This window comes from Eriocheir sinensis, unplaced genomic scaffold (assembly GCF_024679095.1).
Source record: "Eriocheir sinensis breed Jianghai 21 unplaced genomic scaffold, ASM2467909v1 Scaffold953, whole genome shotgun sequence".
Lineage (NCBI taxonomy): Eukaryota > Metazoa > Arthropoda > Malacostraca > Decapoda > Varunidae > Eriocheir > Eriocheir sinensis.
Window position 1 is genome coordinate 131476 of NW_026112334.1, and position 11798 is coordinate 143273.

Consider the following 11798-nt stretch of genomic DNA (forward strand, 5'->3'; position numbering starts at 1 on the left):
TTGAGGTAAGTGTATTTGTCTTTATACAAAGGAGGATGGACGCCACACAGCAGCCCCTCAGGAGGATGTCGCCTGCTGCTGTCCATGGGAAGGCGTCCTCAGGCACCTGAAATCACAATGCAGAGAGTGCCACCTTACTCGTCAGCAACAGAGGCAGTGTGCGCTGAAGACACGCTCAACACACACACTCACTAACACAACCACCTCTACCAAAGCCTTGTTGTCACCAGGCTCAAAACACTAGTACCCACCATAGAATTACTAACACAACCACCTCTACCAAAGCCTTGTCAAACTACCACCACACCCCAGAACACTTCCTGCCCATGGTGCCCCACACTGCCTGCCACCCCAGAACACTTCATGACACCTGCACACACTGCCCATGGTGCCCCACACAGCCTGGCACCCCAGAACACTCCCTACTCCAGTGCCCAAGGAATATGAAGGAAAAAAGAGGAAAATTGAAGGAAAATGGAGGGAAAGATGAAAATTGAAGGAAAATGGAGGAAAGAAGAGGAAAGAGAGAGAGAGAGAGAGAGAGAGAGAGAGAGAGAGAGAGAGAGAGAGAGAGAGAGAGAGAGAGAGAGAGAGAGAGAGAGAGAGAGAGAGAGAGAGAGAGAGAGAGAGAGAGAGAGAGAGAGAGAGAGAGAGAGAGAGAGAGAAACACACACACAAGGAATATGAAGGAAAAAAAGAGGACAATTGAAGGAAAATGGAGAAAAGAGAGAGAGAGAGAGAGAGAGAGAGAGAGAGAGAGAGAGAGAGAGAGAGAGAGAGAGAGAGAGAGAGAGAGAGAGAGAGAGAAACACACACACAAGGAATATGAAGGAAAAAAAAAAAAGAGGACAATTGAAGGAAAACGGAGGAGAGAGAGAGAGAGAGAGACACACACACACACAAACACACAAAGAGAAAAAAACAAAAATAAATAAATATAAAAGCAAATAAATAAGTACCATAAAGAAAATCCCTAGTTACCCTTGCAATGATGTGTCCCATATGCTTGAACATGTATTGGAGCAGCAGGCGGTTGGCGGTTGGCAGGCGGTTGATCAGCTGGCGCATGGCCTCGGCGCGCTCCCCGGGGTTAGGAATCATCGCTACATCCTCAAAGTGTGGCATCATGTCCGACGTCAACACTGGCTCCGGCAACTCCCTGCAGAACGGTCATTTTTATTATTATTATTATTATTATTATTATTATTATTATTATTATTGTTATGTCCGACGGCATCACTGGCTCCGGCAACTCCCTGCAGAACGGTCATTTGGATTATTATTATTATTATTATTATTATTATTATTATTATTATTATTATTGTTATGTCCGACGGCATCACTGGCTCCGGCAACTCCCTGCAGAATGGTCATTTGGATTACCAAACCTTATCTAACCTTACCTAACCTAATCTAACCTTACCAAACCTAATCTAACCTTACCAAACCTAATCTAACCTTACCAAACCTAATCTAACCTTACCAAACCTAATCTAACCTTACCTAACCTAATCTAACCTTACCAAACCTAATCTAACCTTACCAAACCTAATCTAACCTTACCTAACCTAATCTAACCTTACCTAACCTAATCTAACCTTGCATAACCTAATCTAACCTTACCAAACCTAATCCAACCTTACCTAACCTAATATAACCTTGCATAGCCTTACCAAACCTAATCTACCCTTACCTAACCTAATCTAACCTTACCAGACCTTACCTAATCTAACCTTGCCCAGCCTAATCTAACCTTATCTAACCTAATCTAACCTTACCTAACCTAATCCAACCTTACCTAACCTAATATAACCTTGCATAGCCTTACCAAACCTAATCTACCCTTACCTAACCTAATCTAACCTTACCAGACCTTACCTAATCTAACCTTGCCCAGCCTAATCTAACCTTACACACACACACACACACACACACACACACACACACACACAGAAACAGCAAAAGATAGACAGAAAAATAGAAGAAACAAAATCACTCATTTATATTGCACTGGCTAGCACCCCCCCACCTGAGGTACTGCTTGAGGAGGGATGCGATGACGTGCGGCTCCTGGTCACACAGCCTCACACCCTCCCCAGTGTTGTAGAGGCGACGCAGTTGATGTACTTTGCTCTTGACGCCACTCAGCCTGTAGATGCCCTCACAGTGGAGACCTGCAAGGGTGAGAATAATGATGATGATGATAATAATAGGAAGGAAGAGAGAGAGAGAGAGAGAGAGAGAGAGAGAGAGAGAGAGAGAGGAAAAAAGATGAGTATATGAATGAGTGGTGAATCTCTCTCTCTCTCTCTCTCTCTGAAACACACACACACACACACACGCACATCTTACTGAAGGGGAAAAAAGAACCTGCAACTAATCTCTCTCTCTCTCTCTCTGGAATAGATTTAAAATACACATTCGGTTCTCTACTTCATCCTCCTCCTCCTCCTCTTCTTCTTCCTCCTCCTCTTCCTCTTCTTCTTCCTCCTCCTCCTCCTCCTCTTCTTCTTCCTCCTCCTCCTCCTCAAGACAGCGAATTAATACAGGAGAAAAAAAAGATCAGTATATTATAAGAGAGAGAGAGAGAGAGAGAGAGAGAGAGAGAGAGAGAGAGAGAGAGAGAGAGAGAGAGAGAGAGAGAGAGATTCAGAATTGATAAGTTTATTCCATATTTTCCATTATGGTTATTCTTGACATTTGTACAATAAAGCACATGAGTATATAAGTACATAGTAGCTACATCCTGTCCTGCCTCTATCTACAGCAAGGAGTCTAATTTTAAAATAGATGTGCAATAAAAATATTAAAATTAACAGAGAAATAGAATATATTAAAATACATTAATAAAAGACTACATATTGAACTGGTCACTAAAAAGATATTGGTGCAATTGCTTCTTAAAAGATGGTAAAGATTGTGCATTCCTTATCGAGAGAGGGAGGCTGTTCCAGAGTGTTGGTGCAGCCACAAGCATGGATCTTGCCCTGTACTGGTGCGTGCTTTGGGGACGTGTCTGGTAGGAACAGTGCTCCAGTCACTCACATATGGCAAATAAAACAAATAGCTCGGTACGTTTCCCTTTATGATGTTATAGGTCATTACGCCTAGTTCCCTTTATGATGTTATAGGTCATTACGCCTAGTTCCCTTTATGATGTTATGGGTCATTACGCCTAGTTCCCTTTATGATGTTATAGGTCATTACGTCTAGTTCCCTTTATGATGTTATAGGTCATTACGCCTAGTTCCCTTTATGATGTTATGGGTCATTACGCCTAGTTCCCTTTATGATGTTATGGGTCATTACGCCTAGTTCCCTTTATGATGTTATAGGTCATTACGCCTAGTTCCCTTTATGATGTTATAGGTCATTACGCCTAGTTCCCTTTATGATGTTATGGGTCATTACGCCTAGTTCACTTTATGATGTTATAGGTCATTACGCCTAGTTCCCTTTATGATGTTATAGGTCATTACGCCTAGTTCCCTTTATGATGTTATAGGTCATTACGCCTAGTTCCCTTTATGATGTTATAGGTCATTACGCCTAGTTCCCTTTATGATGTTATAGGTCATTACGCCTAGTTCCCTTTATGATGTTATAGGTCATTACGCCTAGTTCCCTTTATGATGTTATAGGTCATTACGCCTAGTTCCCTTTATGATGTTATAGGTCATTACGCCTAGTTCCCTTTATGATGTTATAGGTCATTACGCCTAGTTCCCTTTATGATGTTATGGGTCATTACGCCTAGTTCCCTTTATGATGTTATAGGTCATTACGCCTAGTTCCCTTTATGATGTTATAGGTCATTACGCCTAGTTCCCTTTATGATGTTATAGGTCATTACGCCTAGTTCCCTTTATGATGTTATAGGTCATTACGCCTAGTTCCCTTTATGATGTTATAGGTCATTACGCCTAGTTCCCTTTATGATGTTATAGGTCATTACGCCTAGTTCCCTTTATGATGTTATAGGTCATTACGCCTAGTTCCCTTTATGATGTTATAGGTCATTACGCCTAGTTCCCTTTATGATGTTATAGGTCATTACGCCTAGTTCCCTTTATGATGTTATAGGTCATTACGCCTAGTTCCCTTTATGATGTTATAGGTCATTACGCCTAGTTCCCTTTATGATGTTATAGGTCATTACGCCTAGTTCCCTTTATGATGTTATAGGTCATTACGCCTAGTTCCCTTTATGATGTTATGGGTCATTACGCCTAGTTCCCTTTATGATGTTATAGGTCATTACGCCTAGTTCCCTTTATGATGTTATAGGTCATTACGCCTAGTTCCCTTTATGATGTTATAGGTCATTACGCCTAGTTCCCTTTATGATGTTATAGGTCATTACGCCTAGTTCCCTTTATGATGTTATAGGTCATTACGCCTAGTTCCCTTTATGATGTTATAGGTCATTACGCCTAGTTCCATTTGTGATGTTATAGGTCATTACGCCTAGTTCCCTTTATGATGTTATAGGTCATTACGCCTAGTTCCCTTTATGATGTTATAGGTCATTACGCCTAGTTCCCTTTATGATGTTATAGGTCATTACGCCTAGTTCCATTTATGATTTTATATGTCAATACGCCTAGTTCCTTTATGATGTTATAGGTCGTTACGTCAAGCTCGTACTCGTATTTTTTGTTGACCTTCAGCCAATCGAGCTCCTTTAAGAATGGCGTCACATGGTCATGTTTGGCGCCGCCACCCAGTGCAACTTTTGCAGGATAGTTTTGCAATTTTTGAATTTGTTGCATGTGTGTTTTATTAGTGGTGGGCCATATTTTTATTCCATAATTAATTATGCTTAATACAAGTGACTGTACAGCTGTAATTCTTGTCTTTTTGCTAAAGTTCTCTTTTATACGATTTATGTACATAATGGTACTAAAAATCTTACTACTTATTTTGTTTATGTGCGTATCAAAAGTCAAGTGAGCGTCACAATATACAGCCAGGTTCTTGAGGGAGGTGCTGGGTGATGTTACTATCATCAACCTGTAGGTGGATGTTTTGTGGGATCTGGGACGTCATTCCCCGACTTCCAATAAACATGCACTGGGTTTTCTTTGTGTTTAACATTAAGCCATTTAATTGGAAATATCTTTTCGATTTTAATAAAGTTTCCTCTCCTCTGCTAATTAGGTCTTGAATTCTGTCTATGTTTCCCGTGTGTATGAACTGTGTGTCATCCGCGTACTGGATGACGAGGCAATCGGAGACGTATTGTGAGAGGTCATTTACGTACATTAAAAATAAGATAGGCCGAGCACTGATCCCTGAGGAGCTCCATAGGAGACGCCTAATTTATCTGAAACATGTTTGTCGATACGGACAGACTGAGTTCTATCACGAAGGTAGTCATTGAATGTATCTATTCTCAGTTCCTTTAGCTTGTTCAGTAATATTTGATGATTGACACTGTAAAATGCTTTTGACAAATCGCACACAGTAACTAAGGATAAGTTACCATTATCAATGTTCTTATAAAGTTTATTTGATAGTGTTAGTAGAGCGCTTTCAGTAGACAGTGCAGGTCTAAGGCCGTGTTGTGTGTTATTAAGGAGATGGTTTCCTTCAAGATGTTGGATTAGCTCACCCGTTACAACTTTCTCCAGGATTTTAGAGACAATGGGCAGAAGTGATATTGGTCTATAGTCTTTTGGGTCGCTTGTATCTCCGCCTTTAAAAATAGGGACGACTACTGAGTGTTTCCATGGTGACGGGAATGTTCCAGTTGTTATTGAGGTATTTATAATGCATGTTAAGTACGTTATTATAACTGGCAAAGATTCTTTTAAGAAGCGCGTTTGAATGCCATCTGAGCCATGTGCGGAAGAGTTTTTCAGTTGTTTCAGTACTTGTATAATAGTCTGGGAATCAGGTGGTTTGAACATATCACATGTTGGGTTTATGGTGTCACATGCATTGAGTTGTGATTCATTGTCATGATTTAATAAGTTTTGACGTGATTTATCAAAAGTTTCTTTCCCAACATTTGCAAAATATCTATTAAATCTATTAATTTCATCAGTGATTGTTTTTTCGTCTTCTAAGAGTAGTGGACAGGTTGTGTTTTTGTTAGTTGGTACGAGTTGTTTCAACATGTTCCATATAGCACTACTATTCCCTCTGTCATCCTCCAGTTTTTTATTGTAATATTCCGACTTGGATTTGTTGATCAATTGCTTTACTTGTTTCTTTAGTTCCTTATATTTCACTTGGAGAGCTGTGTTATATCTGTCATTCTTAAGGAGTGTGTGTGGTGTTCCTCTCCAGCATCTTAGCTCGTAAGTCATGAGTGACCCATGGAGCCTCTTTACTTCCCTAGTCACTAAAGGTGCACACACATTAAGACATTTCTTGAAACATTCAGTGAATATGTTAACCTGTGTTTCGGTATTGTCAGTGGCAAACATCTTGTTTAAATTAGCACTCTCCTGATAAAGTAAGTTACACAAAAATATCTTCTTAGTTCACGAAAAGTTTTACAGTCGCTTGGCCTTTCGTAAGTTAATAGTTACAGTGATCAGTTCATGGTCAGCCACATGGCACGGAAGTGTGTTAGAAACTATTACAGAATGAGGTTTGTTGGTTACAATTAAGTCTAACAGTGTGGCAGAGCTGGAAGTAGTCCTCGTGGGTTTGGTAATTACTTGAGTTAGTTTTGCATTTGCAATAATTTGTTTCAGCTTACTGCTGTTTAATAAAAATCATCATTAAAATCCCTAAAATATAAAATCCTTACCTTTTAAAATGACATTTTAAAACATCAGATATATAGTCATATGTACAAGAAAGTGACTTGGGGTGTCAGTAAATGCACCCGATAATGACTGTAGGAAACTCACAGCTTTGAACTGCCAGCCACATGCCTTCCACACCCTGTGGTCTTACTGCGTCAACGTGTACAGGAGTAGCCTTGTAAATATCTCTTATATAGATACAAACACCTCCACCTACCTTGTCACCTAAAATGTTATAGTTAGGAATATCCATATATTCGTTAGGAGTTTCAGGTGATAACCACGTTCCACTTACGCATAATACATCAGTGTTTCTCTCTTTGATCAGAAAGTCTATCTCATCCTTGTTAGCCATAATACTCTGGGCATTAGAGAGAGAGAGAGAGAGAGAGAGAGAGAGAGAGAGAGAGAGAGAGAGAGAGAGAGAGAGAGAGAGAGAGAGAGAGAGACAGCTTGTTCATGCCCACCTCCCTCTCCCTCTATGTCAATCCTCCCATCCATGTGTGTGTGTGTGTGTGTGTGAGTGTGTGTGTGTGTGTGTGTGTGTGAGAGAGAGAGAGAGAGAGAGAGAGTGTGTGTGTGTGTGTGTGTGTGAGTGTGTGTGTGAGTGAGAGAGAGAGAGAGAGAGAGAGAGAGAGAGAGAGAGAGAGAGAGAGAGAGAGAGAGAGAGAGATCTCGGTGTACAGGGTGGCTCCCAGGGGTGGACAGAGGACCTGTGTGTGTGTGTGGAGCAGAGAGAAACGAGAGGACATGGAAAGAAGTTTAGGGCGACCACGTGTAGGTGAGATGTGAAAAAGTTTAGCTTCCCAAACAGAAGCTGTGGAACGGACTGGAGGAGGAGGTGGTTTGTGCAAGAAACATTCAGGATATTAAGGAAAAGTTGGATAAGAGAGGATATGGAGACCGGACAGCATGAGCGTAGATCTTTTCCCGTAGGTATGTCACAACTAGGTAAATACAATTAGGTAAATACACACACACACAATTGACCATATGAATCAATCAGTCCCTACTGTTGGGCTGCTGAGGCGGACTCTAGACTCCTTCCACACTGAATTTGCAAAATTGTTCAAGGATCTCAACAACTTCCTGTCGGCTAGGAGTGGTAGGGATGAGAGCCCGTTTCGGACTCCCCAGCGGCGAGGAGCCGTTGATTTCATTGGCTCGCTTGCACCTCCTTTCTGGTACGGCCAGTCAGGCCCAGATAGACGTCATACACGGGAAAATCTCCCATCTCTACACTCTATTGGCGGAAGAGAGACGTCAGCTTAACCTCCATCAGGAAGTCCTCAACGCCACAGTTCGGGGTCATGTTCACTCTGCCATCTCCCGTCTAGAGTCAGCCTCGGCTCTGGCTCCGGCCATCGTCCGTCAGTTCTCACTGCAAACCTTGCAAATCGAGGGGGAAATGCGTATTTTGGAGACTATCCTTCTCATTCACTTAGTAAGCTGAGATGCAACTCTTTTTTCAGTTACTTTAGAAAGAATGGGTAGGATGGGACGCTATAGGTTCGTTTTCATTGCCAGACTTAAAAATAGGTATTACAATGGAGTGCTTCCACGGTGTGGGGAAAACTCCACTTACAATTGAGGTGTTTATGATGCAAGTAATGTGTGCATTGAAGGGCGTCTTTTAAAGATTTAAAAGGGATACCGTCTGATCCGTAAGAGCCACTATTATTCATGTGTCTGATAGCTGAAGTTATTGTTTCCCAGCTTGTGGGTTCAGGCCCAAACATGTGAATTACTACTATGTGAATTAATGCCATGTCTTAAATTTGTGTGTAATGGTTGTAGTATTAAGTCTGCATCACTTAAGTTCTGTTGAGATTTTTCAAATGTACATTTACCCACTTGAGCAAAAACAGTATCAAAATGACACGCTGTCACTTCATTGTAGTCTTTGATGTGTTCTTGCTGCCAGGAATCACTTCTCTAATAATCTTCACACATGAGCGCTGTGTGTGTGTGTGTGTGTGTGTGTGTGTGTGTGTGTGTGTGTTCTCAGGCCCAGATAATGTAATAATGCAGTAATAATAATAACAATAATAACAATAATAATAATAACAATAATAACAATAATAATAATAACAATAACACTCACCTCTATCTGGTCAATGCACTCCCTGACAATGGTGGGCAGCTGGATGCCATCGTGTGCCGGGCAGCGCTGGACGGCCAGGCACAGTGGCACTCCAAACACTGGCACTGCCTCTGGGGGGGGTGATTAGATAAGAGATAAATAAATCAACCGGTTGATGTGAAATTAATGGTCTGCTCACAGAAATGGCACAAACTGAAAATGCCTATATAATCTCTCTCACAGAAACACACTTAACAGAGGAGATTAGAAACGCAGAAATAAAAATACCACACTTTGTACCACACAGGACGGACCGACCAATTCAACGGACAAAAGGCGGGGTCATCACTTAGCCATTTTGCAGCTAGAACAAAAGTACTTTTCCAGGAATCAAATATGTACACAGAATCACTGGTACTATGCATTCAAGACATTGACTGGGTATATATACAGACCACCAGCATGCCCAACAGAGAAATTTATGACGCAACTAACAAAGATAAAAGATATCATTGGCTCGCTACCACTGCCCATGCCCACCCTTATACTTACTGCAGACTTAAACTTTCCGCTAACAGACTGGAATTTGGAGTGTGTGTATGGAGGAGCGGAAGACATGAGGACCCAGGCAAAAGCTGTCATGCACTTTGCCGAGGAATACTGCCTCAATCAAATCATCGACACTCCTACAAGAGGTAAGAACATACTAGACATCGTTATGATAAATAATGATGATATTATATTAGGGTGAATAAAACTAATCTCTCTGACCATAACATCATCACCGTGACTACCAACCTACCTACAAATACACATCTTAGACTGTCCAGTGAAGTGGAGCAGGCTCCTAATTTTAATTTTAACCAACTCAACTTCCTAAGCGAGTCAGTCTGCTGGGACAGTATAAAGAAAGACCTGGGTGAGCTAAACTGGGATCTACTCATGAGGGACTGTGACCCTGAGGCCCAATATGATACAATCATTAACACATGCTTGAAAATATCAATGTACCACTGAGGAGGCCGTCTAAAAAGACCTCTCCTTTCAATGGTAACATACCAAGAGACCGAAAAGTACTAATGAGAAAAAGAACAAAACTAAGGAAGAAACTCAGTAATACCAACTACACCAAAATGCTGACCCAACTCGAAAACAAAATTGCCATTATAGAAGAAAAACTTAAAAGATCAGTTGAATCAGAGAATGACCGGAAAGAAATACAAGCCGCGTCATGCATCAAAACCAACCCCAAATACTTTTACAAATATGCTGCTAACAAATCCGTAGTGAGGCGAGTGTTGGCCCACTGACTGACACAGCCAACCCATAAACAAAGCCCAGGATGTCGCTGAAGCACTACTGATTCAGTACAAAAGCGTCTTCAGCAAACCCATGGAAGACAAAATTGCCAACCTACCTATGGACTTTTCAACCAAGGAACTGATCAAATATCACACCTGACGGACATAAGCTTAAACAACGACGACACACAGCAAGCAATTAAAGGGTGGCCACTAATTCGGCAGCTGGCCCCGATCAATTCCTGCAGTACTTCTTAAAAATGTGCTGAAGAGCTGAGTTCCTCTGTTAAATTTTATAGAAACTCTCTAGATTCTGGCATAATACCAGAAAAGCTAAAAAGTGCATTCATTACACCAATATACAAGGGAGGGTCAAGAGCAGAGGCAAAAAACTATCGACCAGTTGCCTTAACCTCCCATATTATTAAAGTTCTAGAGAGAATTATGGTTAAAAACATGTCTGCATATCTAGAAAGCAATAACAGAATGAACCCGGACCAACATGGCTTTCGTACTGGGCGCTCGTGCCTCTCACAACTTTTGGCCCACTATGACTCAATCATAGATAAGCTTGAACATAATGCAGATGTCGATGTGGTCTACCTTGATTTTGCGAAAGCTTTCGGCATGGTAGACCATGGCATTTTGTTACACAAGGCCAGACAAACGGCCATTACGGGAACACTCGGGATGTGGCTGCACTCATTTCTCACTGGCAGGACTCAATGTGTAGCGGCTGATGGTGCAGTTTCTCAGTCATCGGAAGTTGTCAGCGGGGTACCACAGGCTAATTAGAGTGAACTGCAATTAGCGCGAGCCACCATCTTCCAAAGAAAAAAATTAATTAGCGCGAAAGCCTGTTAGCGCGAGATCAATTAGAGCGATCCGCAATTAGCGCAAGGCACCATCTACCAAGAAAAAAATTAATTAGTGCGAAAGACTCAGTTAGCCCGGCCGCCCCTCACGGCGGGAGTCTTTTCTCACTCCCCCAATAAACGTATCTATTCATCGCTGACCTCTGACTCCACCTCTCACCCCAACAACAAGCTTTTATATTAATGATGAAAACCTTCGTGACACACACACACACACACACACACACACACACACATACCATTTTAGCGACCTGCCCTGAAGCCAAGACTGTTAGTTCACGTGTACGGCTGGGCGCCCAAAACCTGAGGAGGAAGAAGAAAAGTTAGGCCCATGCTCTTACATATGTTGGCACACAAGTAGGCCTACACATATTTGACAAAGGCTTTCACAGGAGTTGTGGGTATGTCCACAGGTTCATTTATTCTCTTTTCTCCTCCATATATTACGTTTAGCTGGCTCAAGTGGTAGTTTAGGGTTACCAGCCCTTAGTAGTACTTAGCGTATTGTCTTTCTGACCCCAAACTATCGCCCCATAAAGATAACAATATGCATTTATAATTATTGTTAACATCAGTGATACTGATGCTCTTTTGCAATATTTATGGGCCAGAAACAGAAAGATACAATGTTATGCCTACAGTAAGCTGGTAACATTGAGGGGAGTGAGGAGAATAATAAAGCTTTGTCCTAGGGTCACCTGGGTGTTATTCTATACATATACCGTCACTGGCACCAATGACTGGCATCACACTGATTCTGGCACCACACAAATCTATG

The 11798-nt window shown here is 41.6% G+C and overlaps 1 protein-coding gene and 1 long non-coding RNA gene across 5 annotated transcripts; one reads left to right on the forward strand and one right to left on the reverse strand.

The window, feature by feature from the left end:
• Positions 1–2775: 2775 nt before the first annotated feature.
• Positions 2776–4581, forward strand: LOC126995009 (uncharacterized). 4 transcript variants are annotated; one of them, XR_007749799.1, is made up of 5 exons: positions 2776–3199; positions 3234–3369; positions 3438–4185; positions 4254–4423; positions 4458–4562. It is a non-coding gene; the product is annotated as an uncharacterized LOC126995009 (long non-coding RNA). The 4 variants fall into 4 exon arrangements; XR_007749796.1 differs by having other exon boundaries at positions 2777–3199; positions 3438–4389; positions 4458–4581; XR_007749797.1 differs by having other exon boundaries at positions 2777–3199; positions 3438–4355; positions 4458–4581.
• A 2921-nt stretch (positions 4582–7502) lies between these two features.
• On the reverse strand, positions 7503–8975 carry LOC126995007 (ralA-binding protein 1-like; the record flags this gene model as incomplete). Its single annotated transcript, XM_050854281.1, is given in 2 exon segments — positions 7503–8150; positions 8866–8975. Coding segments are annotated over 2 exon segments (128 nt in total), but the record flags the coding sequence as incomplete, so codon positions are not given.
• Positions 8976–11798: the final 2823 nt, after the last annotated feature.